This window comes from Felis catus, chromosome D2 (assembly GCF_018350175.1).
Source record: "Felis catus isolate Fca126 chromosome D2, F.catus_Fca126_mat1.0, whole genome shotgun sequence".
NCBI classification, from domain to species: Eukaryota; Metazoa; Chordata; class Mammalia; order Carnivora; family Felidae; genus Felis; species Felis catus.
The window spans coordinates 17,372,704-17,399,989 of record NC_058378.1 but is presented as its reverse complement, the minus strand read 5'-3'; the positions used below and the strand labels follow the sequence as shown (position 1 = coordinate 17,399,989).

At 46.4% G+C, this 27,286-nt stretch overlaps 1 protein-coding gene across 2 annotated transcripts; it reads left to right on the top strand.

Annotated features, from left to right (window-relative positions):
* The first annotated feature begins 6 nt into the window (after positions 1 to 6).
* ARV1 (ARV1 homolog, fatty acid homeostasis modulator) lies at positions 7 to 18,176 on the top strand. Of its 2 annotated transcripts, none has more exons than XM_045040964.1 (5): positions 7 to 368; positions 8,235 to 8,354; positions 11,058 to 11,211; positions 13,820 to 14,044; positions 14,605 to 14,664. In XM_045040964.1, exons 1-5 carry the CDS (start codon positions 159 to 161, stop codon positions 14,619 to 14,621), a joined length of 726 nt encoding a protein of 241 aa, XP_044896899.1. In that variant the 5' UTR covers positions 7 to 158; the 3' UTR covers positions 14,622 to 14,664. The 2 variants fall into 2 exon arrangements, with proteins under 2 accessions (XP_044896899.1, XP_044896898.1); XM_045040963.1 differs by lacking the exon at positions 14,605 to 14,664 and adding an exon at positions 15,090 to 18,176 and having other exon boundaries at positions 9 to 368.
* The last annotated feature ends 9,110 nt before the right edge of the window (positions 18,177 to 27,286 follow it).

Genomic DNA, 27,286 nt, shown 5'->3' with positions numbered 1-27,286 from the left:
CTGGGAGTTGTAGTCCCAGCTCGGCCAGCCGCGAGTCCCCTTTCCGAGGCTGAGACTACGAATCCCAGCAAGCACCGCACGGGACAGGCTTTCCGGTCTGATGTCTGACGTCTTTCCCCGCCACTGAATCGGAAGTTCTCGGCTGCAGTTGCGTGGAAATGGGCACCGGTGGGCGGTATGGGCTACGGCCAGGCAAGGGCAACGCAGAAGGGGTGGTCGCGGGCAAGGGGAACACCGATGGGGTTGCAGCTACTCCCACTCCCACTGCTGCCTCGGCCTCCTGCCAGTACAGGTGCATCGAATGCAACCAAGAGGCCAAGGAGTTGTACCGAGACTATAACCACGGAGTGCTGAAGATAACCATCTGCGTGAGTTGCCAGGCGTGGGGTGTCCTGGGGAAGAAAATGGCGTGGCGGGATTTGGGGACCATGAGAGGCAGTGGGATATGTATGTCAGCGTTTTAGGGCAGAAAAATCAACGAGTTTCAGGCTCCTGTAATACAGTCTTCAGTTTAATACTTGACATTCCTGTCCGGAGTCAGTCGAGACTTCGCGGTTATCCATAGTGTTAAAGAACTCACTACCCTGCAGTGGTTTTCTCATACCCGTCGTGTTTGCTGGTGAGACCTAACGCGGCGGACGGATTCTCGAATGGAGATGGATGTAGGCGTTGTGCAGAGAAATTTAAAAATCGGATTATGTTGACATTTGAGTTCACGCCCAAACTCTTTAAATTTTAGCTGTTCACCCTTGCACGGGTAAATGTTATCATCCGTACACTCCATAACCTGTATTAAATTTTCCTAGAACACTTTATGTCGGGTTCATCCTTTGCGATGATCGAATGTATAGTTTGTGTTGTGTGCAACGCACTAAGTTGGACGTTGGTGACACAAAAACCAAAAATGACGAGTTAACGGGACTTTTTATGTTTAAAAAGTCACAAAATTGGAGGTTCTTTTTGCGGTATTAGCAAAGAACCAGCCGCATAGTAGGCAGTCAGAAGGTTTTTGTCCCATTTCTGATCTGATGATTTGCTAGTAATAATCCTCATTCGGAAAACATGGCCTGGTGTTAATACACAAGGGAGTGTATTACACAAGTGTAATACACAAGGGAGTGTAATTTAAACACACACACACACACACACACACACACACACACACACACACAACTTGACCCCACTTCCTCCTTTGTTTGGGCTCCCGCTCTTTTTCCCCGTCCCTTTGACAGCAAAAGTCCTTTAAGAGATATTTTTAATTGCTATCTCGATTTCCTTTCCTAGTTTCTCTTGAATCTTCTTCAGACACACTTTCTTCCCACCCAGCATTTCACTAGAAACTGTTCTTAAGATCACAGACCTCTGCTTTGCTAAATCCAATAGTCTATTCTCAGCGAACTGTCAGCAACATTTGACCTTATTACTTTCCCCTGGACACGCTGCGTGCACTTGCCAGGACACCAGGCTCTTCCAGTTTTCTTACCTTGTTGGCTGTTTCCTCTCAATCTCCTTTCTGGTTCTGTGTCACCTGCCTCACCTCTTAACCGTGAGGCTCAGTTCTTGGGCCTCTTCTCTGTCTACACTCTCTCCTTTGAAGAGCTCATTCTGGCTCATGGCTTTAAAGACCATCTACACTCTGACAGTTCCCAAGTTTGAACCTCTAGCCTGAACCTCTTCCTTGAATTCCAGAACACAAATGTCCAACTAACGACTTGATTTCTCCAGTTGGAGATTTCTAGTTATCTCAAACGTTCACAGTTAATGGCGGCTCTTCCGTGTTAGTTCCTAAGACCAAAAAAGTTTGGAGTCATCCTTGATTCCTTTCTCCCGCATTTATTTCCTTATTCGGGTGCTCGGCAGGTCCTGTTAATTCTGCCTTCAGAGCGTGTTCAGAATCCACTGTTTTTTCACCGCCTCTACTGCTACAGCGCTGGTCCATCATGTCTCACTGGGATTATTGTCATAATTCTTAACCTGTAGCGCCCTTGAACGTCTTGAGCCTCTTCACACAGCAGCCAAAGTGTTCCTTTTCAGATGTAAGTTAGACAGGGCGCCTGGGTGGCTCAGTCGATTAAGCATCTGAGTTGGGCTCAGGTCACGATCTCGTGGTTCACGAGTTCGAGCCCCGCGTGGGACTCTATGCCAACGGCTCGGAGCCTGGAGCCCGCTTCCGATTCTGGGTCTGCCTCTCTCTCTGCCCCTCCCCCGCTCACATTGTGTCTCTCTTTCTCGCGAGAATAAATTAAAACATATAAAAGTTTTTTTTTAATGTAAGGTAGAGGAGCACCTGGCCGGCTCAGGCAGTAGAGCATGAGACTCCTCATCTCCAGATTGTGAGTTCAAGCTGCATGTTGGGCATGGCGCCTACTTAAAAAATAAATAACTAAAAAATAAAATAAAATTGAAGTTTTCTCAAACTTCCCAGTGATTTTCCATCTCACTCAGAATTAAGGTCAGAATCCTTGCACTGGTTTATAAGGCTCATGTAGTCTCTTGCTACTCTCCATTATTCTACGGCAGTTTCATTGCCTCCTGATAGTTTTGTTATTGTTGTTGTTTTGGTTTTGGGGGGGTTTTTTTTGAGAGGGAGAAAGAGAGGATCCCAAGCAGGTTCCGTGCTGTCAGCATGGAACTCAACACATGGCTCAGTCCCACGACCATGAGATCATGACCTGGGCCAAAATCAGGAGTTGGATGCTCAACCAACTGGAGGCAGGCACCCCTGCCTCCAGATAGCTTTTAAACCAGGCAAGTTCCTTCCTCAGGGCCTTTGCACTGTGCCTGGAACACTCTTCTGTCAGGATCTGACATGGCTAATTCCCTCACCTCCTTCAAGTATTTTTATTGGCCTCTCAGAGAGGTCTATTCTGACCACCCTATTACAAATTGTGGTTCCCCCTGCCAGGTCTGGTATGCCTTATCACCTCTCCCTGCATTATCTTTCCCATAGCACCTGTCATCTTTGAATATTCTATAAAACTGACTTATTTGTTATTTATTGCTTGTCTCTTCCCGCTGAAATACAAGCTACACAAGAGATTACATATAATTTATTCATTAATGTAGCTAGATCATCCAGAACAGTGCCTGACACATAGTAAGTATGCAATAAATATTTGTTGAATGAACGAGCCATTTCTATGTTTTTAGATGGTGATATCCTTGTCCATCCTAGTACAAGGGAGAGAATATTAAGTTATATGGGATCTAAACTTAATAATTTTTGGACTGGCACAATTAAGTCATCTGTCTTTTTTTTTTTCTCAACGTTTATTTATTTTTGGGACAGAGAGAGACAGAGCATGAATGGGGGAGGGGCAGAGAGAGAGGGAGACACAGAATCGGAAACAGGCTCCAGGCTCTGAGCCATCAGCCCAGAGCCCGACACGGGGCTCGAACTCACGGAGCGCGAGATCGTGACCTGGCTGAAGTCGGACGCTTAACCGACTGCGCCACCCAGGCGCCCCAAGTCATCTGTCTTAAAGATGACAACCACATAACCATCTAACTAAAGTTAGCAATCTTTAATAATATAATATATATAACATAAATTATTATATATAATATAAATTAATCTCTATTTTTTAAAATTCTTGGCATTAAACTAACAAAATCCTTTTCCTAATCATCAGATGCTGGCTTCTCTATACCTTATTTATGGAAAGTAATTTTATGGAAAATAATTATTGGATAGCTGTTTAGGTCAGCCGCTGCACCCTCGTCTGGCTGCCCACCCGTTCCCCCAACATCGGCCCCTCTCACCTAGGAGACAGATTTTAGAATTATATTTGGGGTAATGAATGGTGGTACAGTACATTATTGTACACAGCCATTTCCTGATGAGATAAGAGTGGGTAATCTCCTTTATCATGATAATGCATAGTAATATGCATAGTAGCATTTAAAAAAAAAATTTTTTTTTAATGTTTATTTATTTTCAAGAGAGACAGAGACAGAGTGTGAACAGGGGAGGGGCAGAGGGAGGGAGACACAGACGCTGAGAAACAGGCTCCAGGCTCCGAGCCATCAGCCCAGAGCCCGACGCGGGGCTCGAACCCACAAACCGTGAGATCGTGACCTGAGCCGAAGTCGGACACTTAACCGACTGAGCCACCCAGGCGCCCCTGCATAGTAGCATTATTTAGGAAAAATCACTTCGTTGATGCTGGACTCTGAAAATTAAATTGCAAAATAATTTTTTAAAGGCCCTCCAAGTCGTGAGGGTAAAAAGTAAACAGTTTTTACACATCAGGCTATTTGTTCTGGAAAAATAGCCACAGTTGCTATAAGCTGGTAACTCATGCATGCTTCGATCCCTTGGCTACCAGCAATATACTCAGCCTGATCTCCTACCTGTATTTCTCATCCTTACCTCCCTTCCCTTTGCTCTTACATCTCCAGTGCCGTCCCCCGCAGCTTGCCCCTGTGTCTCCCGAATTTTTCTCCATCTAATGGAAGCATGTCACTTGCGTTTAGCCACTCCCTCTCCTTCAGCTTTTCACGGTTTCTTATAAGTAGGCTTAAAGATACAGTGCTTTTGACATCCTATAGTGCCCAGATTGTTTTGTGTGCTCAGATACTTGATAGGTTCATGATGGTGACAAGACAAGACTCCACTGAGATCCTCACAAGTTTGAGTTCTGTTCAGTGCGAACAGTATGGAGCCTCCACCCTTACATGCTGGATGGATGCAGAGATGGATGAGAGGGTATCCTAACCCTGAGGAGCTTCAAGTCTAGGGGGCTCCAGTTTTAAGATACATGTTTTGCTGATTGTGGAGCTAAAACGGAACAGGTTTGAGAATGAGTGGGGAAGGGGACGGCCCTAGAGATGATGGGGAGGAAGAAGTAGCAAGAACGTTCATAAAATATTGGCCAGCTTATATGCTGAAGGAGAGGTGATTTCCCAGGGCACTGAAGAACATAGCAGCAGAAAGTAATTCGTATCCATGGTAACATAGAGGTGGCGGAAATATCTGCGTTTCCGGGATGTGCATAGTCCCTTGTGCTTACGGATTTCTCAGAGGACAACTTTCTCTTTCGCGATACTCGTCCAGTCAGTAGTAAAGGGAGCGGAACGATTTTGCCAGAGTAAGAAAACATAATCTAAACGTAGCCGCCTGCCACTAGGGTGTTTTACTGTGTGTTTGTTTTGTGCCTGTGTGGGTTTCCTCCTTGCATTCAAGGTGGAGGGATCCCTCGTGGGAGAAGCAAGTAGCAGAGGCAGAACAAGGACAAATTAGGCTTAACCTGATAGGGAGGGAACCAGCGGGCTCTAATGAACTTTCAGTGCTTGTAAAATACTCAGAATGCTAGGAAGGGAAGGTGGGCGTAGCACATCACAGGGCATGTGACACCAGGAGCCGCCCCTCCTACGGGGATTCATGTCACCCTGTGTCCCTTCCATTGTAGCGCTTGCAGTAGCGTGCTTATGCATCCTCTTCTAAACTGTAAGGTCCTTGAGGATAGAGACTGACATCTCAAGGGGAGTATCTAGCATCCTGGAAGTGCTTGGTCCATAGAAATGGCTGGGAGAGCTGTTGCAATGAACGCTGTGGCCGCGACAGACACATTTGTCGGCCAAGTGATTGTAAAAGGGAAAACTGGGCTGCTGTCTTCTGCCACTTCCTCCCAAAAATTGTCCAAATCCTGGCTCAGCTCGACTTGCACTGCCGCCTCCATACGCACGGGTTTTAGGAAACTTTTTTTTAAAGTTTTATTTGTTTATTCTTGGGAGAGAGCGAGCGAGAGAGAGAGAGAGAGAGAGAGAGAGAGAGAACAAGCAGGAGAGGGAGAGGCGCAGAGGGAGAGAGAATCCCAAGCAGGCTCCGTGCTGTCAGCGCAGAGCCTGACATGGGACTTGAACCCACGAACCGTGAGATCATGGCCTAAGCTGAAACCAAGAGGCAGTCGCTTAACTCACTGAGCCACCCAGGTGCCCTTGAGGGAACTTGTAACGGACAGAGATAAGACCCTTGACCAGCCAGTGGTTCCATTTTACGATGCAGTAGGATCTCCAGTGTTGTTTGTAGAGAGGTGTTTTGCCCATGGGCAGCAGAGGGAGGGTGTCTAGAAAACAGCTCTTCGTCATGAATATAGGATGCCTGATTCCGCGGCTTCTGTCTAGACACTGGCTTACTCTTTGCCCAGCTGAAAAACTGTGAAATCGTTAACATCTTATGCCTCGGTGTGATTAGGCGTATTTAAATGAGGTAATAGCACGTCTCTCTTCATTGGTTCACTTGATGACTTAAGAACATACGCGTTTCTTGTAAATGACACGAATGAGGGTCGCCCGGGTGGCGCAGTCGGTTAAGCGTCCGACTTCAGCCAGGTCACGATCTCGCGGTCCGTGAGTTCGAGCCCCGCGTCAGGCTCTGGGCTGATGGCTCAGAGCCTGGAGCCTGTTTCCCATTCTGTGTCTCCCTCTCTCTCTGCCCCTCCCCCGTTCATGCTCCGTCTCTCTCTGTCCCAAAAATAAATAAACGTTGAAAAAAAAATTTTTTTAAATGACACGAATGAAGTGGAGAAACTCTTTCAGTCGGAAGTGGTTTTTCTTTACCTTCGGAATGCGGGGTCGATATCTTTCAATGCGCTTCATTTTTTTCCCTAGCACTTTGATGTAATTAAAAGGCCATCCCAGTATGTTTGCATATCCATCACTTCCATTTTTATTTTATCTTCTCAGAATTTCAAAATGTTTTATGTTTGAATTGTAGCCATTAGAACAGTTGCCTTAACTCAACTTTGTAACTAAAACTCTTTGAAATGTCACATTTCTAATGAGCTTGTTCTCTTTTTTAAAATATTTTTTATTGAAAAAAATTTTTTTAATGTTTATTTATTTTTGAGAGAGAGCATGCATGCGGAAGGGGCAGAGGGAGGGGGGACAGAAGATCCAAAGCGGGGTCTGCTGACAGCAGAGAGCCCCATGTAGGGCTCAAACTCACGGACCGTGAAATCATGACCTGACGCTTAACAGACTGAGCCACCCAAGCACCCCTCTGATGAACTCATTCTTGTACACGGTGTTATGTGTTCTGCCGGTGTTGGACTTTGATAACATTGTAATCACCTGTGTCCAAAAAAGTTAATGTAGTAGGAATTACTGAGAGCCCAGGTGTCTTGCTTCCGGTAACCTGGAACCAAGCTGCACTCCATTTGCTTATGTATAGCTCAGCATTTTCCAGCGTCTTCACCATTGTTCATCAGAGAAAGAGCATTTTCCTCCCATATTCTCAATGTTAATTGGGGGGGGGGGGGAGAGCTTCTCAGTATCTGCCACATTCTTTACTTGCTTTTAGCTCTCAGAAGCTCCGCGTGCAGGGTTACTTTTCTGAACCCCTTTCTCCAAGTCATGTTTCAAGAACCGCAGAGTTGGTGGCCATCTAGCCAATAGGCAACAGTTTATCAATGGAAGTACATTATAAATGTATTTCTTTATTTTATAACAATTCCTAAAAATTGAAAGCATTTTCTGGGATACTTTTCTGCCTAATCCAGTCTTTAAATCAAATATTTTTGGGGCGCCTGGGTGGCTCAGTTGGTTAAGTGTCCGATTTTAGCTCAGGTCATGATCTCGCTATTTCAAGAAGTCGAGCCCCACGTCGGGCTTGGTGCTGACAGCTCAGAGCCTGGAGCCTGCTTCAGATTCTGTGTCTCCCTCTCTCTCTGCCCCTCACCTGCTCATTCGCTCGTGCTCTCTCTCTCTCAATCTCTCAGAAATAAACACTAAGAAAATATTTTCTAAAAAAATCAAATTTTTTTTAGCTTCCTTACATATGAGATTAAAATATTAATATTTCTGGGGTGCCTGGGTGGCTCAGTCGGTTAGGCATCCGACTTCAGCTCAGGTCATGATCTCACAGTGAGTACCAGCCCCACATCAGGCTCTGTGCTGACAGGTCAGAGCCTGGAGCCTGCTTCGGATTCTGTGTCTCCCTCTCTCTCTGCCCCTCCCCTGCTCATGCTCTGTCTCTCTCTGTCTCAAATAAAAACATTAAGAAAATATTTTTTTAAAAAGATTAATATTTCTAGCCTAGAAGATTGTATTTAGTCATTTCTGAAACCAGAGCTTATGTGAACATTTTGTATCTGAAGAGAAGTTAATTTAAATAAATGCTGACATGTCCTTATTGCTATACAAGTCCCAAATAGACTCTGCTAGTTCAGAATCCTTTAAGATTTCAGAATGTATGAGTTTGCTTGTTCTAATATTATCTTGCATTATTTCAGAAATCCTGCCAGAAACCTGTAGACAAATATATCGAGTATGATCCTGTTATCATCTTGATTAATGCTATTTTATGCAAAGCCCAGGCCTACAGACATATTCTTTTCAATACTAAAATAAACGTAAGTTGTGCTAATTTTTTTTATTTTCTAATTTTACTTGATAATGCTCTTGCATTTTTAAAGAATAATTTGAACGGAATTAAAGAACGTTATTTTAAAAAGAAAGTCTATTAAGCATGGGTCTTTTATCTCAGCAGTGTCTGGAAGTTTCTAGAAATAGCAGGCATTGATAAACAAGGCACACAATGTTTAGTGAATATTTAAGAATACGCTCACTGGGAGGAAGTTGAAAAACTATAATCTGTATTGCCTTTTAGTGGGTTTCCTTTTGAAACAGATACCAGTTATTTCTACCAGAATAAAATTAAATATATCCAGGTAAGGAGAGAAATATAGCTAGAGGAAGTACGCGACCATTAAAAGAGAAATATTTTAATACAATGTATTACATTTTATATCCTGTTGAGGGAATTCCTTCCCCTCCCCCACGTTAAATAACCAGGGCAGAAACCAATTTGACAATAAATTTCATATATTGAAAAAAAATAAAAAAATAACCAGGGCAGTTTTTAAATTGCTAGAGCATTGATTCCCAACCTTTGGTACACAATGGAATCACCTGGGAGAGAGAGGGTGGATAGCAGTTCATCCTTCCAAGCCGAGGCCTCGCCCAGAATCAGTTACATCAGAATCTTTGGGGATGAGTTCAGGCATCAGTATTTCTTAAAACCCCCAGGTAATTCTGAAGTGCAGCCAGGAGAACCACTGTGCCAACTAGAAGAACCTCAGAAACCCACACTGATAGCTATCCTGGGACTGCATTGCATTTGCACACACTTTCTTTTCCCCACTTTATATTGATATAGAAAGTCCAATGGGTAATGGGTTTTATTTTATTTTTTAAAGTTTATTTATTTTGATGGGGCGCCTGGGTGGCGCAGTCGGTTAAGCGTCCGACTTCAGCCAGGTCACGATCTCGCGGTCCGTGAGTTCGAGCCCCGCGTCAGGCTCTGGGCTGATGGCTCAGAGCCTGGAGCCTGTTTCCGATTCTGTGTCTCCCTCTCTCTCTGCCCCTCCCCCGTTCATGCTCTCTCTCTGTCCCAAAAAAATAAATAAATGTTGAAAAAAAAAATTAAAAAAAAAAAAAGTTTATTTATTTTGAGAGAGTGAGGGGCAGAGAGAGAGAGAGGGACAGAGAATCCCAAGCAGGCTCCACACTGTCAGCACAGAAACCTGAGGCAAGGCTCAAACTCACAAACCGTGAGATCATGACCTGAGCTGAAACCAAGAGTTGGACGCTTAACCGACTGAGCCACCCAGGCACCCCAGGAGAAACATGTTGTAAAAAGCCGATTCTTGTTACCTGATAATTTTTATTTTTGCCCAAATTTCAGACTCTTTAGAACTTGCAGCTTTAAAAATTTCTACCTTTTAATTACTGTTTTTTCCATATATTAATTGACACTCATCCAGCATAGGGCCATTTTTTAAAAATTTATGTTCAGAACAGATGCGGGCGAGGACGGGGAGAAAGAGGATCTCTTTTGTACTGCTGATGGGAATGCAAACTGGTGCAGCCATTCTGGAAAGCAGTATGGAGGTTCCTCGAAAAATTAAAAATAGAAATACCCTATGACCCAGCAATTGCACAACTAGGTACTTACCCAAGGGATACAGGTGTGCTGTTTCGAAAGGGCACATGCACCCCAGTGTTTATAGAAGCACTATCAACAGTAGCCAAAGAATGGAAAGAGCCCAAATGTCCATCGATGGATGAATGGATAAAGAAGATGTGGTACATATATACAATGGAGTATTACTCGGCAACCAAAAAGAATGAAATCTTGCCATTTGCAACTACGTGGATGGAACTGGAGGGTATGATGCTAAGCAAAATTAGTCAGAAAAAGACAACTATCCTATGATTTCACTCACATGAGGAATTTAAGAGACAAAACAGGTGAACATAAGGAAAGGGAAGCAAAAGTAATATAAAAACAGGGAAGGGGACAAAACATAAAGACTCTTAAATACAGAGAACAAACAGAGGGTTGCTGGAGGGGTTCTGGGAGGGGGGATGGTCTAAATGGGTAAGGGGCATTAAGGAATCTACTCCTGAAATCAGTTGTTGCACTATATGGTAACTAGGATGTAAATTAAACAATAAATTAAAAAATAAAATAAATGAAAGTAAACATTTAAAAAAAACTTAAAACTTAAAAATAAATAAAATAGAAATAAAAATTTATGTTCAGAATAGTAGTTTCCTATGTGGTATGATGGAATCTTCAGGTTAAAATGTGTCCTCATTGCTGCTTCTGCCTATCCACGAGTCACGTGAATTCTGTGCTTGATTCTGTGTATAGGACAGATGCTGAAAATAGAGTGTGAAGGGTGGACTACTCTTTAGAGCGGTATTTCTTAGCGAAGGGCGTACATCAGAATCCCGCCTTGCCCCCAGGACTGTTTCAAAATTGCATGTGTAGGATTTACTTCCCAAGATTCTGAGTCAGGACTGGGGCCTCGACATTTGCAATCTGAAAAATCTCCCCGTGTGATTCTGATGGTCATTGCTGATGAAGAGCCATTGGGTTTACAGGCAACACAATTACACACTTAACCGGGCAGTCCTGAATTTGAAAAGCTGTGGGATGGGAGGTTCTTCAAAACCACAAGTACTTAGCTACGTCTGTGCCTACTCGATATTACGTGTAATTAGGTGTTTCTCTACCCAGTAAATGGCATTGTCTTTTTGGCTACCAGATGCACGGGAAACTCTGCATATTTTGTTTGCTTTGCGAAGCGTACCTGAGATGGTGGCAGCTTCAAGATTCAAACCAGAACACTGATCCCAACGACTTCATCAGATATGCCAAGGAGTGGGATTTCTATAGAATGTTCGCAATTGCTTCTCTAGGTACGAAGAAGCCACGCTTTCTGTTCTCAGCCAACTAGTCCCCACTATTCTGATCACAAGTGAAGTGGGTGGGCTTAATCATTGGTAAGAGGAGGGGGTTAACATAGGACTTGAGACTTGAACGTTCAGCTCTACTGCTAAGCTGCTAGATGAGTTTGTCTAAATTATGTGCTTGCTTGCTTTTTTATTTGTTACCACACATCTGTTACGGAAATGGTTAGGTTTATCAGATTAGAGAGTTTCGTAAAATATGTTGAGGCATACCATCGTCGATAAAACTCTTAAATTTAATTTCTGATTGTCCAGTTGAAAGACTCCCCAGGTCTCATCTTTATTAAAACAGACTGATAATGGCCAGACCTTATCCAATGTGTTGTGCTAATTGCATTGAACTCATGCAACCTGTTTAATAGGGAAAACTTGTTCTTTCTCTGACTGCATTCAGGAAAAGTGACTCCTGTCCCAAGTTCCTTAAGTTCAAGGAACTGCTTTTCTCCAGAATTCGAGTTTGTGACTGAGGTCAGAATTGTGTTGAATTAATTTCTGCCACTGTTTTCTTACTTACAGGCTTCCATGCTCTGCTTCTAAAACTCTTTGGTTATAATGAAATATTGTTTTAGCAATATTGAGTCTCCAGTGCACTGCAGTGTCATATTCCTGGACTGTGTGTCCTCTTTTGTCCCATTTTCTTCTCTGTTTGCTCTCACTTCCTTGGTCCTCTCATCCGTTTCTGAGGTTTTAAAATTTACATTTTAAGAATTCGCAAACGTATATAATAATATTAAAAACATCCTTGAGAACGTTGCCTACGCCAGGAACTAGAACCTAATGTAATTTTAAGCTTTAAAGCAAAACCTCTTAAAATTTCTGAGGATAAGCTCCCGTGTGCCCGTAATTTTTAATATAAAAAATAAACCAGGCTTATTTTCAAATAGTTCAGAATTGCTGTAGCACCTACTCTATAGTGGATATTTTGACACTCAGAAATTTTTCCTACTGTTACTTTTTTAATCCACTATTAGGTTCTGACCCCCTAAAATCGGTTATTAAAAAATGCCCTACATAAATATAGCATTTTATAATTTAAACACTGCTTTTACGATTTTATCAACTTAATGTTCACAACCATCCTCTTTGGTAGATAGGTTAGGTTCTCCCGTGGAGACATAGAAGCAGGAAGGCAATGATTTCCCCAAAATCCCACCGCAGCTTAGTGTCAGCACCGAGACAGGTGGCTCCCCGGGCTCCCCGTCTGGTGTTTTCTCCGTGCAGCCCTCTGTAGGCAGGTGAGGTCCTCCTGAACCCGGCTGATCCATGAAAGCCTCATAGTATCTGTCTTGTGAAAGACTGTGCAGAGCCCAAGGGCTGGTGCAAACACATAAATCTCTCAAGTTCTGAGTTAGATAGATGTGGAGGTTATCTGGTCCACCCTTCTCTCCAGTGCTAGAAATCCTTCCCTCAGCTCTGCAAAATGATCTAGCTTTGTTTGAGTATCTCCAGCAACAGGAGACGACCCACTATTAGATTGTTCTTGTTGTTAAGGAATTCTTTGTTGCTTTTATTACTTTTTTGGTCCAAATCTGAGGCTATAAGATGAGCCTGTTTGAGCAGATCTTTGCAGTTGACAAGCCCTTGGTGTCCCTGTCATGTAGGTCGACCGGCCAAAATTATTTTTGATTCTAATCACCTATGTTTGGAACCTCTTTAGTTTGACTCTGTTTGGTTATAAAACATTTTAGGAAGGATACAGTTGTCTCTCCTATAAGATGACACATGTGTTCCAGAAAAACCAGATTCTGCAGAAACGTACATAACATAGCTTATGGGAAAAAATAGAATTAGGGACAGATCACTCAAAACGTATGCAGCTGGGTAATCAGAGGACTAAGAGTCTGAACAAAAATAATACCACAGTTAAAAGAAATGTTAAAATCCTAGTTAATGGGAATAGAACAGCCCGTGCTCTGTTCTGTGGACCCAGTGGAACTGTGGCTTCTCCTGTACTGGACTCTATGAATACTTTCTGGAAGGATAAGGAATTGCACTCAGAAAGCTTGTTAACATGAATTAAGGAAGTTTTAAATTTAGATAACAGTATTCAAAATCTTGTAGATACTAGGTATTCAATAAATAGTGGAAGAATGAGCAAAGAAAAACATCTTCATATGCAATTCTTAGGCTGGGTCCCGTCTTTCGGACTTAAAAAAACCTCCATATTCCTGTATTATTCTTTCTGTGGAGGCCTCGAACACTGAAAATACCTAAACAGAGTCTTACTTCCTAGAAAGAGCTTCAGAGGGCCGATGATCACAATCCTAACGGACTGACTTTTGCTTCGGTGGGTGATGAAATACTCCACGAAAGAACTGTTGAACTATGTTTCTGAAATCATACCAGCAGGATTTGACACAAAAGGCAGGGGCTTATTAAAAAAAAAAAAAAAGAAAAGAAAAAAGAAGGAGGGAGGAAAAAGAAAATTTGATCTCGATAAAGCAATTCTAATGAAGTCAGCCGGTAAGTTGTATTTTGGAATTGTGGCTTATTTGGTTTTAGAGAGATATGGTTCAGATCGGGACATTCATGTGTTTGTCCTCCGTTCCCTCCTTAGAACAAGCTGCCTTTTTTACTGGCATCTTTACTTTCCTGTGGGTAGAACGACCGACGACAGCGAAAAAAAAACCCGACTTCATTTTGCTGCTGAAAGCATTATTGTTGTCGAGCTACGGAAAACTCTTGCTGATTCCAGCCGTCATTTGGGAGCACGACTACACATCCCTGTGCCTCAGACTCATCAAAGTATTTGTCCTTACATCCAATTTTCAGGCAATCAGAGGTATGTTTATGTTTTATCCTGTCTCCTCCGCGTTCAGCCCACACACAAGCTTAAAGCCTTGCGCCTCCGACACGCTCTTGCCAAACCTGTTAAACTCTGGAATTCTTCATAGAATAATAATAACAGGGCCTGGCACTCCTCTAATGCCTTATTCAGAGCGCGTAGTCGGTATTTGTTCACGTTAACCACGTGGTATTTTTTAGTGCTCAAAGTGCCTTCATGTGCAACATCTCAGTGCCGTGGGGTTAGTAGGGCAGCCGTTATTACCCTCCGCTTTGCGGATGACTTGTCCAAATGTACGTGGCGGGGCAGTCGTCAAGCCAGGAAGCACAGCTCCTGCCACACCAAAGAAGGGATGAGCAGCCTTGGGGGTCTTCATTTTCCCCATCCGTTGTGAGAAAGAAGGGTTATTTTAAATGAGGCTGCTACCTGATACCTTTTATCGTAATGCTTCCTGTTAAACTCTCTGTTTGTCTCCGGGTTTGTTTGTTTTTGTTTTGTTTTGTCGATCTCTCTTTTTTTTTTTTTTTTTTTTTAACATTTATTTATTTTTGAGACAGAGAGAGACAGAGCATGAACGGGGGAGGGTCAGAGAGAGAGGGAGACACAGAATCCGAAACTGGCTCCAGGCTCTGAGCTGTCAACACAGAGCCCAATGCAGGGCTCAAACTCACGGACCGCGAGATCATGACCTGAGCTGAAGTCGGTCGCTCAACCGACTGAGCCACCCAGGCGCCCCATTGTCGATCTCTTTATAACCTTAAAATCTGTTCTTAATTTTCTCCCTCAGTATTCATGGAAATCTGTGTCTTGATTTCAGGAGGAGAAACTTCGTGTGTTTGTTATCGGCACATGCTTTGTTTCTCTCCAGAGGTCCGTAGATTTTTAAAAAGTGGGAGAGGATAACAGCACCAGTTAATAAGAACAAATAGAGATTTTTCTCAAAAACAGCTTTACGAAAGAGTTCCATTCAGAATGCCACGTACTTTACATGCTGACATCACTTAAACTCTTAAGGACTTACTAGTTGTCTGTTCTTTCCCAGTGACCCTGAATATCAGCCGAAAGCTCTCCTTTCTGGCCATCTTTAGTGGCTTACTGGTGGAAAGCACCATGGTCTACTTCTTCCAGAGGATGGAATGGGACGTGGGAAGTGATTGCACCATCTATAAATCTCAAGACTTTTGAAGAGGGTACAAAAGCCTCTTAGCATTCACACACGCAGACGGGCGTCCTCCTCAAATGAGACCAACGCCATCGCAGAATCCGTAGATGCCCTTACGTGACCCAGCCCCTGACTGCCTCTGGGTCACCTCGGCCGCCCCCCCCCACCCCCCCGAGGACTTCAGTGCACATCTCTCTGGGTCCTTCACTTTAGGTCAAGGACATCCACATCCGTGCTTTGCTGCTTCCTGGGGCCCTATTCTCCGCCTCTCTGACACCGGCACGCCATGTCACTTGTAGCGGGACCTGACTCCGAAATCTGCCCCATTGGCCGCTGTCCCCCCCACCCCGCCCCAGTCCCTCATCCTCCCTTCCACGGGCCCTGCTGTGAGCTGCCTCTTCACCTTCCCTCCACCTCCACTTCTGACCGGCCTTGCTTCGCTTTTTACCCACCTGCAAATGTAGGCAGCTGCCAGTTCATCCCCATTAGTTCCCGAACCCATCAGCTCCTTGCCTTTCTGCCAGCCGCGCCTCATTCGAGCCGTTGGGGTGACTCCGCGGCCGTCTTCCCCATGAGGCCAGCGCTGCGCGTGCACAGAACCTCAGCTGGACCTCCATGATGCCCCTCTGCCTTCGTGGTCACCTCCAGTGAACCTCCCCCACGCTCCTGCCTCCCGAGTCTGCCCTCCCGTTGCTGAGAGTCGAGCTGGTTACGCTATTGCTGGAGCTTTGTTCCTTCTTCAGCTCAAAACTCGTTTGGTCGCCTGCCTTCTTCCCTCCTTCCCTCCCTCTGGTCCTGGACCCGTGCTCGTCTTCCTCTCTGGGCTGTTTGCTCCCTGGAAGCGTCCTCTCCCCCCCCCCCCCCCCCAGCTCACAGTCAGTCTCCTGGCCCACAGCCTGGCCCTCCCTGCAGCCTGTGCTGGCCGCGCGGGGGGCCTGGAGCAGACCCAGAGGCCGGTTTGGGGGTGGGGGTGCAGGCGGCGAGGGAAGCACAAAAGTGGCGGGAGAGAACCCCAGGTCCGAACCTTCTCCACTGCGGAAAGGCCGTCCTCCCTCCTGTGGCCTCAGTCTCCCCTCATGCTCAGCCAATGCTCTTCCTTTCCAGGTCTTCAGACACAGCTCTTTTCATTGTCCTCTCCCGTGCCCTGGCTCCTTCCCCTCTGCAAACCGTACCCGCACAGCTGTCTGTTCTAGAACAACTGGTCAAGCCTGCTTCTTCACCGCCTTTCCTCTTTGTAGGACATACTTTCTCCCATAGTCTCCTGACTCTGCCCTCCTAAAAATCAGAGGGAAGCCAGTTGCCAGGTCTTTGTCAGACTCCTCCCTTAGCTCTGCTCTGGAAGCTCACCCAGAGCCCCTCCTTCTGAGACCGGCCGCCCGTTCTGTCGGTCTTTTGTTCACCGGCTTCCCAGCCCCGGGACTCTGACCTCAGCTTCTCTCCTCTCTCTTGCCGTTCACGTTCAGCTCCTAGGACGTAGGCCTCCCAGACCCAGCACCTCCAGCTTGCCCCTCTGCCCGCTCCCTCTGCCCGTCCACTGCCTCCCAGGCAGTGCCAGCACGGCCCCGCCTTCACCTCTGAAGCTGAACTCCAGCTCACCGCCCTGCACCCACCCAAACAGAATCCTTGCCCAAAGCTTTCCTCTGGAAACGTCCCTTTTCACTCAGACCCCGGGTCAGCTCTTGTCTCCTGCCTGAAAGGTTACAACAGCCTCCTCCCAGGCCCTCAACCCAGACCGGCGCCACGCACCGTGGTGGCGTCCCTCCATGTCTGTCCTCGTCTCTTACTGCTGACCCTGGAGGTTCTTGTCTCTTCCTGAGGAACGACTTTGTATGTTCTCTTAGCATAAGCGTGGTCCTCAGTGTTCCGGTCCCAGTTTGTTCTCCGCAGACGTGTTCCTACCCCCATCTTCTATTACAGCCTCCGCACTTCCTCATATGTCTTCTGCTCTCCCCGGGGCCTGGAGTGGCCTCGTCTCTGCCCAACCAGATAGAGTCAGTCATCTTGGCTTCTCTGTGGAAGGAAGGCTTTCCAAAAACTCGAGTCTGTGGGCTCACTCCCGTTCACCCCCCCCCCCCCCCCCACTCCCCAAGGCCCAGCCCAGCACCACAGCGGTCGTATCCAGGATTTCCGGAGACTGTTCTGGTCCTACTTCCCCAGGTGCTTCCACTGGTCACGCGATCCACTGTAATTTCCAGTCAGGAAAACAAAGTCACCTGCCTCACAACTGTTGGAAAACCATTGTCCTCCTATTACGTTACCTCATGTTTTATATTGTCCACATCTTCTATTCCGATTCCAAGCGTTTATGCCTGACTCCCCCCGCCTGGGTAAAAGGTTGGTTCTGGGAGAGACTGGGTGGTTTATACATGAGGAGATAGCATGTTTCCCAAAGTACAGGGCCTGCCCCAAGAAGAATGTGTTGAGTTGATTTTGAGCAGAATGTGTCACCCTACATACTTCTTTTACTGCCCACAGTTGTGTTCTTTATTATCTGTGGCACAACCAACTGCCCTTGCAACAGAGAAGACATAAAATACAAACCAAGCTCCTCATTTCTGTTGAGCAAAGCGACGCAAAGATTTGGATACACTTCCTGAAAAAGAAAGCTATGGTTATGGCATCGGAAACCCCCCAAAACTACCACATAGCCCCCATAAGAAACAACCGAACCACATATAGGCACAGACCCAGGCAAGCTCAGAGCCCGGGGTGCTGCCTGGGGAATGAGGGATAGGACAAGGGGAGAGTCCTACTTTGTAGACCACTTCAGGGAAGCTCTGGAAATGGAGGAGGAACGTGAATCCATGATCCACACCTAATAAAAGATCCATGTTTCGTTCCTTTGACATGTTTATATCTTTTTAATTTAAATGGTAAGTTACTGGCTGTAAATAATGTATTTAAAATAGTATTGTGTTCTTACAACAACAGAAGTATTTTTCTCTTAATAAAGTCAAAATAAACAGCTTTTGTGAATTTTTCATGAATTCAGTATTTTCCCCTGTGACTAAGCTACTGTTTAAAAATGGCTAACCCAGGGGCGTCTGGGTGGCTCAGCAGGTTAAGCATCCGACTCTTGATTTCAGCTCAGGTCATGATCTCACAGTTTGTGATTTTGAGGGAGGGGGAAAGGAAAGGAACTTTCCAGTGTCCCTGGAGGGAAAATAACCATGCATGCCAAGCCCTGGAGGGCAGAGAGTGTAACATGTGCAGGGAACCGAAGAGCCCACACAACTGGGTGGAGCGTGGGTGCTGGGGGTTTTAAAAATGAGCCCGGGAAGCTACGTAAGGTCAGATAACAGAGGGCCTCGGGAATTGTAATTTATCCCGAGGATGATGAAACCAACACAGAACGCTAAAAAGAAGATGCCAAGGTAAAAAGTAAAACCAACTGGAATGACCTTGCATAATAGCCATAGGATGGAGCCTGTAGAAAAAAAATGACAATGTAATATGCTGGTCACAGCTTTTCGAACCTTTGACCTGTCAGCTCGTCAGTGAAGACGAACACATCATGATCTTTTAATCCACACTCGATACACCCCCAATCTTTCTTGAGCACCACAAAGGTATTTATTTTTATGAAAACAACTATTCGAAACCCTTTCCCTGAGGGGCGCCTGGGTGACTCAGTCGGTTGAGCATCTGACTTTTCATTTCGGCTCAGGTCACGATCTCATGGTTCCTGGGTTCGAGCTCCGCATTGGGTTTTGTGCTGACAGTGCGGACCCCTACCCCGCTTGCTCTCTCTCAAAATAAATAAATAAACTTAAAAAAAAAAATATATATATATATATATATATATATATATATATATATATGTATATATATATATATTTTAAACCCTTGGTGTTGGTGAGCCGGAGTCAGCTAAAGGCTGTGCAAGGTATAGTAGAAGACTACAGAGGAGACCCATCTGATCCAAATCTGCACTCGGAGTCCATCCAACATATTGGTTATTACATCCTCCTTGGGCCGAGCCGAGAAAGGGTAAGACTCCAGGAACACCGCAGAGAGGCCACCCACAGGTGCCCGGCAGGTGCGCTTGAACTAGTGATGAGTTCTCCCCCACCCCACGGAGTTCATCTTTCTCGCCTGTCAGCAGCCCTACGTATTTTTCAACATGTTTTAATGAAAAAGTTCAACGATACAAAAAAGTTACAAGGATTCTGCAGTGAAAACCCATATATCCACCACCTACGTTTTACAGTTGTGACATCTTTCCCTGACTTCTTTTCAGGTTTGTTTCTATGAGGAGTCCTGAGATGACAGAATCACTCAGTTAGTTACACTGGGAAGTTACAAGGTAGCGGTGGTACTTGGAGCTTTAGAAAGGCGCCTATGATTTCCAAGACACCCCTTCCCTGCAAGATCGAGATGTGGTCTCACAACGACAGCAAAAGGTATTTATATGCAAATCCACTGGAAGCTATAAAAATCAAATCCCTTTCAGATAGCCCCGCTTTCATTGCAAGTATATGTATTCAAGCCACCAAAGAAAACCTGCCCCCTACTCACAGTCTGATGGGTTATGGTCACACGGTGGCTACTCTGACAGACCCCAGCGCTGGCCCTGGAGTGTTTCACATCACCCAGAACCAGAGGAAAGCGCCCAATTTATGAGAGCACAATATAGACTAATCAGGCACATGGAAAATAGACAGTGGTCTTGTCAAAAGACTTCAGCAAAGTGAATGAAGCCCTTTGAACTAAGTTGGGACAAAAGCACTGTCACAAATACAAGAGTCACAGAAGGCATTTTTTTAGATATTTATAAGACAAAGAGGCATCGATCAGAAAAGTTAGGTATTTTTAAAAATGTTTTCTAATGTTTATTTTTTGATGGGGGGAGAGGCAGAGAGAGAGAGGGAGACACAGAATCTGAAGCAGGCCCCAGGCACTGAGCTGTCAGCACAGAGCCTGACACAGGACTCGAACCCAGGAACTGTGAGATCATGACCTGTCCGAAGTCAGACGCCTGACTGACTGAGCCACCCAGGCGCCCCTACAGATATTTTTTTGAATCACAGTCTTCTATGAAGAAACTGAGGCTTAGATTGGTAAAGGGATTTGCTCAAGGTCACAAGCAGATAACTGACAGAGTTGGGACTAAGCCCTTGGCCTCTGCTAGCATAACTAGGGCCCTGGGGCTGTGCTGGTCTTCACCCCCGACTGATGGTGCATCTTCCCTTGTTGAGGAAAGGGTAACTTTCTGTTCTTCAAATACAATTAGGAATCGAGAACAAGAGAGTTTAAAAAAAAAATAGACTAGGAATCGATGTTTTTTAATGTTTATATATTTATTTATTTTGAAAGAGAGAGAGAAAGAACAAGTGGGGGGAGGGGCAGAGAAAGAAGGAGAGACGGAATCGCAAGCAGGCTCCTCACTGTCAGTGCAGAGCCCAACACAGGGCTCGATCTCACAAACTGTGAGATCATGACCTGAGCCGAGATGAAGAGTCAGACGCTTAACTGACCGAGCCACCCAGGAGCCCCTAGGACTGGATTCAGATATTAGTCTCCAAGGGAAGACACTGTAGACAGAGAGGAGCATTTTACCATAGACTTTTCTCCGTGGGACAGCTGTGAGCCTTAAAACTTGGATTGTCTCTTTCTGGTATGTAACACATCTAGCCATAACCTTTCCTTATAACATTGGGCACACGTTCTGAAGGGAAATGTTATGAACCCAAGACTAAATTTAAAATGCTCTCTGGCTCCCGAAGAGTCAACAGAGGAAAAGCACTACAAAAGCAAGAACCCCAGGACCCCAAACAGGATCCTATTTATTTATTCCGACTTGACAAATATTTATATAGCTCTGAGCTGAGCACTGTATATATTTACCTGGAGCCAGGCACTATTTTAAGGGCTTTATAATCAATAAGTCCTTTTATCCTTATATTAACCCTAGAAGACGTCTGTGGACTAAAATGACTCCAAGAGCCCATCAGGAAACGTATCTGAATGCATTGGAGGAGTTGGCACGTCGTGTTCAGCCAGCAGATTGAGTGATGATGTCCCCGGGTGACACACATAAATAGAAAAGGCGGGGAAGAACCGAACAGTACCCCGAAATGTGTGTTAGTTTTCTGTGGTCACTGCAACAAATTACCACAAGCTTGGGGGCTTAAGACAACATATTTAGGGGCGCCTGGGTGGCTCAGTCGGTTAAAGCCCGACTTCGGCTCAGGTCTTGATCTCACTGTGCGTGAGTTCGAACCCCACATCGGGCTCTGTGCTGACCGCTCAGAGCCTGGAGCCTGCTCCGGATTCTGCATCTCCCTCTCTCTCTCTGCCCCACGCCCCCGCCCCCATTGCATTCTCCCTGTCTCTCTCAAAAATAAACGTTAAAAAAAATTTTTTTTTAAAGACGACATATTTGTCCCCTCACAAATCTAGATGCAGAAAGAACAAAGTCCGGCCTCAGGTTCACAGGTGTTGGTAGGGCCCTGCTCCCTCTAGAGGCTACAGGGGGGAATGCACCCTTGCCTCTCCCAGCTCTGGGTGGCTGCTGCGGTTCCAAGGCTGTGGCCAAGTCTCTCCCATGTCCCTTCCAGCCCCACATCGCCTGCCCCTCCCTTGTGTCAGGTCTCCCTCTGCCTATCTCTTACAAGGCCATTTGTGATGGCATTTAGGACCCACCTGGATAATCCAGGATACTCCGGTGACCTCAAGATCCTTAATCATGTCTTTTATAAAGGCCTTTTCCAAACACAGTAACATTCACAAGTTCCAGAGATTCTGTCTTTAGGCCAGATGTTTTCGGGGGGACAATTTTCAGCCTGCCACAAAACTGCCTGGCTGATAACAGCCCTCTCCCCCTAGCATCCCCACGTCGCCCCCACACACATACAAATACCCTCGCCCTCCCACGCTTGAATAGGATTCTCCCGTGAAGCCTAACCCTTTATCTGTAACTTCATCAAAGGGAAAGCAGACGTCAGGACCCTACAAGGAACTCTGACAGTCACCTTACTGCACAGCTTCCTGTTTTGGGAGCTGTTGCAGCAGAAGCTCCGAGACTAGATGTGGGTCACGGGGGAGATCCCTACAGCGGTTGGGAGTGGATCCGGGTGACTCTCGCGATTCCCTTGCAAACATTTAAAGAATGCTCTCCTGACTCGTCCCCACATTTTCCAGAAGTCGGCTTGCTTAGACACACTCGGCAGGGAAACACCAAAGTAAACACTTGCCCGAGAGCTGAGCATTTTCACCCCGTATCTGCCCCGTTTGTGTTCTGCTAGCAAATAGGACAACTTGCATTCCTCACAGGTGATTCTTGTGCTGATTTTACAGCTGGCTTCCTCTTCTCTGTCCTGCCCTTGTATTCCCTTTGTGATTTCTTTTTTCTTTTTTTAACATTTATTTATTTTTGAGAAACAGAGACAGAGCATGAACAGGGGAGGGGCAGAGAGAGAGACACACAGAAACAGGAGCAGGCTCCAGGCTCTGAACTGTCAGCACAGAGCCCAATGCGGGGCTAGAACTCATGAACTGAGATCGTGCCCTGAGCCGAAGTCAGACGCTTAACCCACTGAGCCACCCAGGCGCCTGTCTTTTTTTTTTATTTTTTTTTTATGCTTATTCATTTTGATAAAGAGAGAGAGAGAGACAATGAATCCCAAGTAGGCTCTGAGCTGTCAGGCAGGGCTCAATTTCACAAACCATGAGATCATGACCTGAGCCAAAACCAAGAGTCGCACACTTAACGGACTGAGCCACCGAGGTGCCCCAGCTTTGTGCCGATTTCTAAACCCACTTAAAAAAAAAAAAAAAAAAAGGCATTTTCGGAGCGCCTGGGTGGCTCAGTTGGTTAAACATCCGACTTCGGCTCAGCTCGTGATCTCACGGTTCGTGAGTTCGAATCCCCATGTCAGACTCTGTGCTGACAGCTCAGAGCCTGGAGCCTGCTCCGGATTCGGTCTCCCTCTCTCCCTGCCCCTCCCCCACTCCCACTCTGTCTCTCCAAAATGAATAAACATTAAAAAAAATTTTTTAATGGCATTTTATTGTATTGTGTGAATTTTTATCAAGACCCAAGGTGGTATATACATCGTATCAATCCATTTAAGACAAAGAAGTGTATGACCTAGCACATATGGGTCCCAGTTTGTCTCCTGCCCTATGGGGTGTGTTTCCATCCTTTCTTCTACGGTGGGGCGAGGTAAACTCAACTTCCAGGTCTTATGCCAGGCTCCTTCCAGCTTGAGGTCCTGGCACAGCAGAAATGCATTGGTAGGAGTGGCTGGGCCTCTGTAGGTTTATTCCTCAGGGAGGCAGTCATCAGGGTGTGTCCGATAGAAGCTTGTTGAAAGCAAACAGTCACACACGGTGATGGTGGCGTATGACCACAGGGCGACGGAGCTGAACCTGTCTTCCCTGGCATTTCTGCCGGCAGGGCAAGTAGGGATCAGCCACAGAGAGGACCCGTGCCCCGGAGGGCGTGTTGCCGGCCTTGACATGCTGGGCACACACTGCAAGTGGAGTCTGGTGACTGAGCGCCGTCCTCAGTACCCAAATTCATCTCCATCTAGATCCCTGGGTTCTCCGAAGAGGGACACACGGGAGAAATGGGCGGGCACGGTCACCAGCTTGCCCTTCAACCTCAAATCCGGGCTGTTTTCCCACCCTTGTGCTAGACTTAGGGGTTTCAAAGGTGCTTTCTTCTTGTTTCTAACACAATATTTTTTAGAGGCCATCTTTTTTTTTTTTTTTTTTTTTTTTTTTTGCCCAAGCAGGCTCTGCGCTCGTCATCAGTGCAGAGCCCAGCCCGGGGCTTGAACTCACGAACCGTGAGATCGTGACCTGAGCTGAAATCAAGAGTCAGATGCTTAACTGACTGAGCCACCCAGGTGCCCCTAGAGGCCGTCATAATGGTCTCCCCTTTCACCCTTTCTCCCAGAGCCTCACCCTGGCGTCGCATCATCCTGAGGACAGGAGAAAGAAAGGGAACGAAGGGGAAGGTGCTCTCTTCCCTAAGTCCTGGGACAGAGCCCGACTAAGTCCTCACTTCCCTTCTCCTAGGCCGCTCCCTCTGAAGGAAACTGGGCCGTGCTCTCTGCCACGAGGTGACTGTGGCTTTGACCACGTCTATTTCTAACACAAGTGCTCCTCCCACCAAAACCCGCCTTCCCAATAACAACGGTCTCTGTGTTCCTGTGGGACTTTCATTGGAGCTTCTCCATCTTGGACACCAAACAAGAAGCAGGGGGCGGGGGGGGGGGTCTCCGGGCTTGTCCCTGAGGCTGACATGTGCCCCTGTGCTCTCTCCTCTCTCTGGCATCGGCTCCCTAGGGCCATAACTCCTCCTTACTGACTTGCTTCACGCTTTTCGTTTTGCTAACGTCGCCCCGTTAGTGTATCTAATAAAGGTTTTGCTCAACCCTTTGTGGGTACTCGGTTTGTGCACGTTCTTCAGGGAGTCAGAAGCAGACAGGGATCTGGGTATCTAGGGACCTGTCCTCAGTTGACCGGAAGCCAGAGAAATGAGGTGGAAACGTAATGCACTCTCACAGTTGGTTAGAACAAAGGCACCAGGTCCACTTCCAGAGCCTGTCCTCCCTGGGTGGTCGCAAGGCCCACCGGCTCCCGTCACATTTTCACCCATGGAACTGTGACCCAGGTGTCAGCTGTCCCTCACGTGGAGCCTGCAGGTGTCATCTTTGCGACAGAAGCCCTACCACCTCCGTGTAGAATCGGCTCAGATGCATCTCTCCGAACTCAAAGTACAACCTGCCCCGAAGATAAGTAGACCAGACATGTTTGGGCTTTTACAATCGGTCAGGTTTCTTTGGACAGAAGGATGAAATCAAATGGCTACCTGGCCTGATGTTGGTTGCTGAAGAGCCTTTCCGTCACCCGTGCGCTTGGCCATACCTACGTCTATAATCACGGGCTCTGAAAGAAATCAGGCGTGTGCACGGAGAAGTGAGAGCAAGGTCCAGGAGAGAGCACTGCACGGTAAATCGTGAAATAACGCGCTGTGAGTTAAGATCGAGGGGCTACAGCACGTTATTCCAACACCTGCTTGGGTCTTAAGCGTAAATGGAGCCCAAACCTCATTTGAGAACTCCAGCTCCCTTAGCCACGACCTTCTGGGCCTCAGGGGCCCCTCGTACTTCCCTGATCGTAGTATTTACCCGCACACGTTAGGTGTTTGTAGAAGGGGGATCTGCCAGAGACCCTCCAGGGTTCTGCATTGTGCTCTCAGTGCCTGCCTCAGCGCAACCCAAAATAGGACTAAGTACATGTCAGGTGAATGAATGACATCAACCTAGGTTACAGAAAAACAAAAGCAAGGAATCAGGCTGGTTAATTGACTCTGAAAGCCACTAGGGACATGAGAGGAACGGCATCATTTGTGAATGGCAAGGCTTAAATTATCAACAACTCTGGGTTCACTGCACATGTGCCCTAGGAAGCGAAAGGTGCCTTTCTCTATCTGCTGTGTACATTGCCTTACAGATTACAGCTTCTTCAGCAAGAATTGGACTGTTTTACTGCCTACCAGGCCCTTCATGGGCCACTCTGTTGGAGTAGCAAAATAGCCCCACTCCAAACATAGAGGTGATGACTTATGCCAGGGAGCAATAAAAGGCAGTGGCTGAATTTAATTACTTATTTATTTTGAGAGACAGAGAGAGAGTGCACGCAAAAGTGTGCAAGTGGGGGAGGAGCAGAGAGGAGAGAGAGAGAGAGAGAGAGAGAGAGAGAGAGAGAATCCCAAGCAGGCTCCGTGCTGTCAGCACAGAGCCCAATGCGGGTCTCGATCCCACGAACCGAGAGATCATGACCTGAGCCGAAATCAAGAGTTTGACACTTAACCTACTGAGCCACCCAGGAGCCTCCCCCCACCCCAGCAGAATTTATTTTCTAATCATTTGCAGGACCTTTGTAAGGTGAGTGTATGAGAAAACATTTTATAGTTTGGGAAATTTTAATATTCCTTGCCAAGGTATATTTACACTATATTTGGAGTAGGAGAAAGTTTGGGGCAATTTATATACATTTCAAATGGACTACTAAGGCCTGCAGTGGCTTAGGTATATTTGCCACGTCTCCATCGGGGTGAGGAACGTGTCAGCCCTTCCCCACAGTAAGGGAGAGGCCCCTTGCTTACCTGCATTCACTCCACTTGTAGCTTTGGTAGCCGATCCCCCAATACTGACATGAGGGCCCCCAAACTCAAAGGCACTGTGAATCTGTGGTTGCAGTTCCAGAAGAGTCCAGAGGCAGCAGACCCAGGGAAGCTGTGCATTCTCAATTTTTTTTTTTTAACATTTATTTATTTTTGAAAGAGAGAGAGAGAGAGAGAGCAGGGGAGGGGCAGAGAAAGAGGGAGACACAGAATCCGAAGCAGGCTCCAGGCTCTAAGCTGTCAGCACAGAGCCTGATGCAGGACTCAAACCCACGAACCGTGAGACCATGACCTGAGCTTAAGTCGGATGCTTAACCGACTGAGCCACCCAGGCACCCAGAAGCTGTGCATTCTAAACTGGGGGGCTCCCCCTTGCCTGAGCTTCACTCCCTGCAAGCTTCACTCCCTGGCTGTGGGTGCCCATCCTGAGAGGACAGAGTCTCCTGGCCATTGCCCGGGGCTCCAAGAAGATGCTGCTTCCCGGGCCAGTGTGAACACTAGATGGCAACTGGATCTGCGTTAGAATCACTTGCGGGACTTCTAGAAGTGTGCAGAGACCCGGGCCTCACTCCTGACTAATTAAATCAGAATGGAGATGGGGGTTCTTGAGCCAGACTCAATATTCTTCCGAAAGCCCCCCACGTGATCTTAATGTGGTCAGGGTTGAGAGCAGCTGACCTGAGGTTCGACACCTCGTTAAGTAGGGGCCCCACCTCAAAGATTCCGGTAGATGACCAGACAGCACCAGTCCTGCCACTTTTAATTCTCTTGTCCCCCCCTGAACGATTGCGCCACATACTGGAGGCAGTTTGCCATCTGTCATTTAACTACTACTTTCAACACAGGAGATCAGCAGGAATGCTCTTCCTTCTCTGTATGCCTCACCCCAGTTCCCAGCACACGGTCCGATCCCGTACATAGCAGGCTGTCAACTGTT

What these genes read in the sequence shown, in the direction of transcription:
- ARV1 (XM_045040963.1), top strand. Translation starts at nt 159, where the DNA reads ATGGGCACCGGTGGGCGGTATGGGCTACGGCCAGGCAAGGGCAACGCA. An exon ending in TGCTGAAGATAACCATCTGC is followed by an intron (nt 369 to 8,234) that starts GTGAGTTGCCAG and finishes GCATTATTTCAG; the next exon opens with AAATCCTGCCAGAAACCTGT. An exon ending in CAATTTTCAGGCAATCAGAG is followed by an intron (nt 14,045 to 15,089) that starts GTATGTTTATGT and finishes GTTCTTTCCCAG; the next exon opens with TGACCCTGAATATCAGCCGA.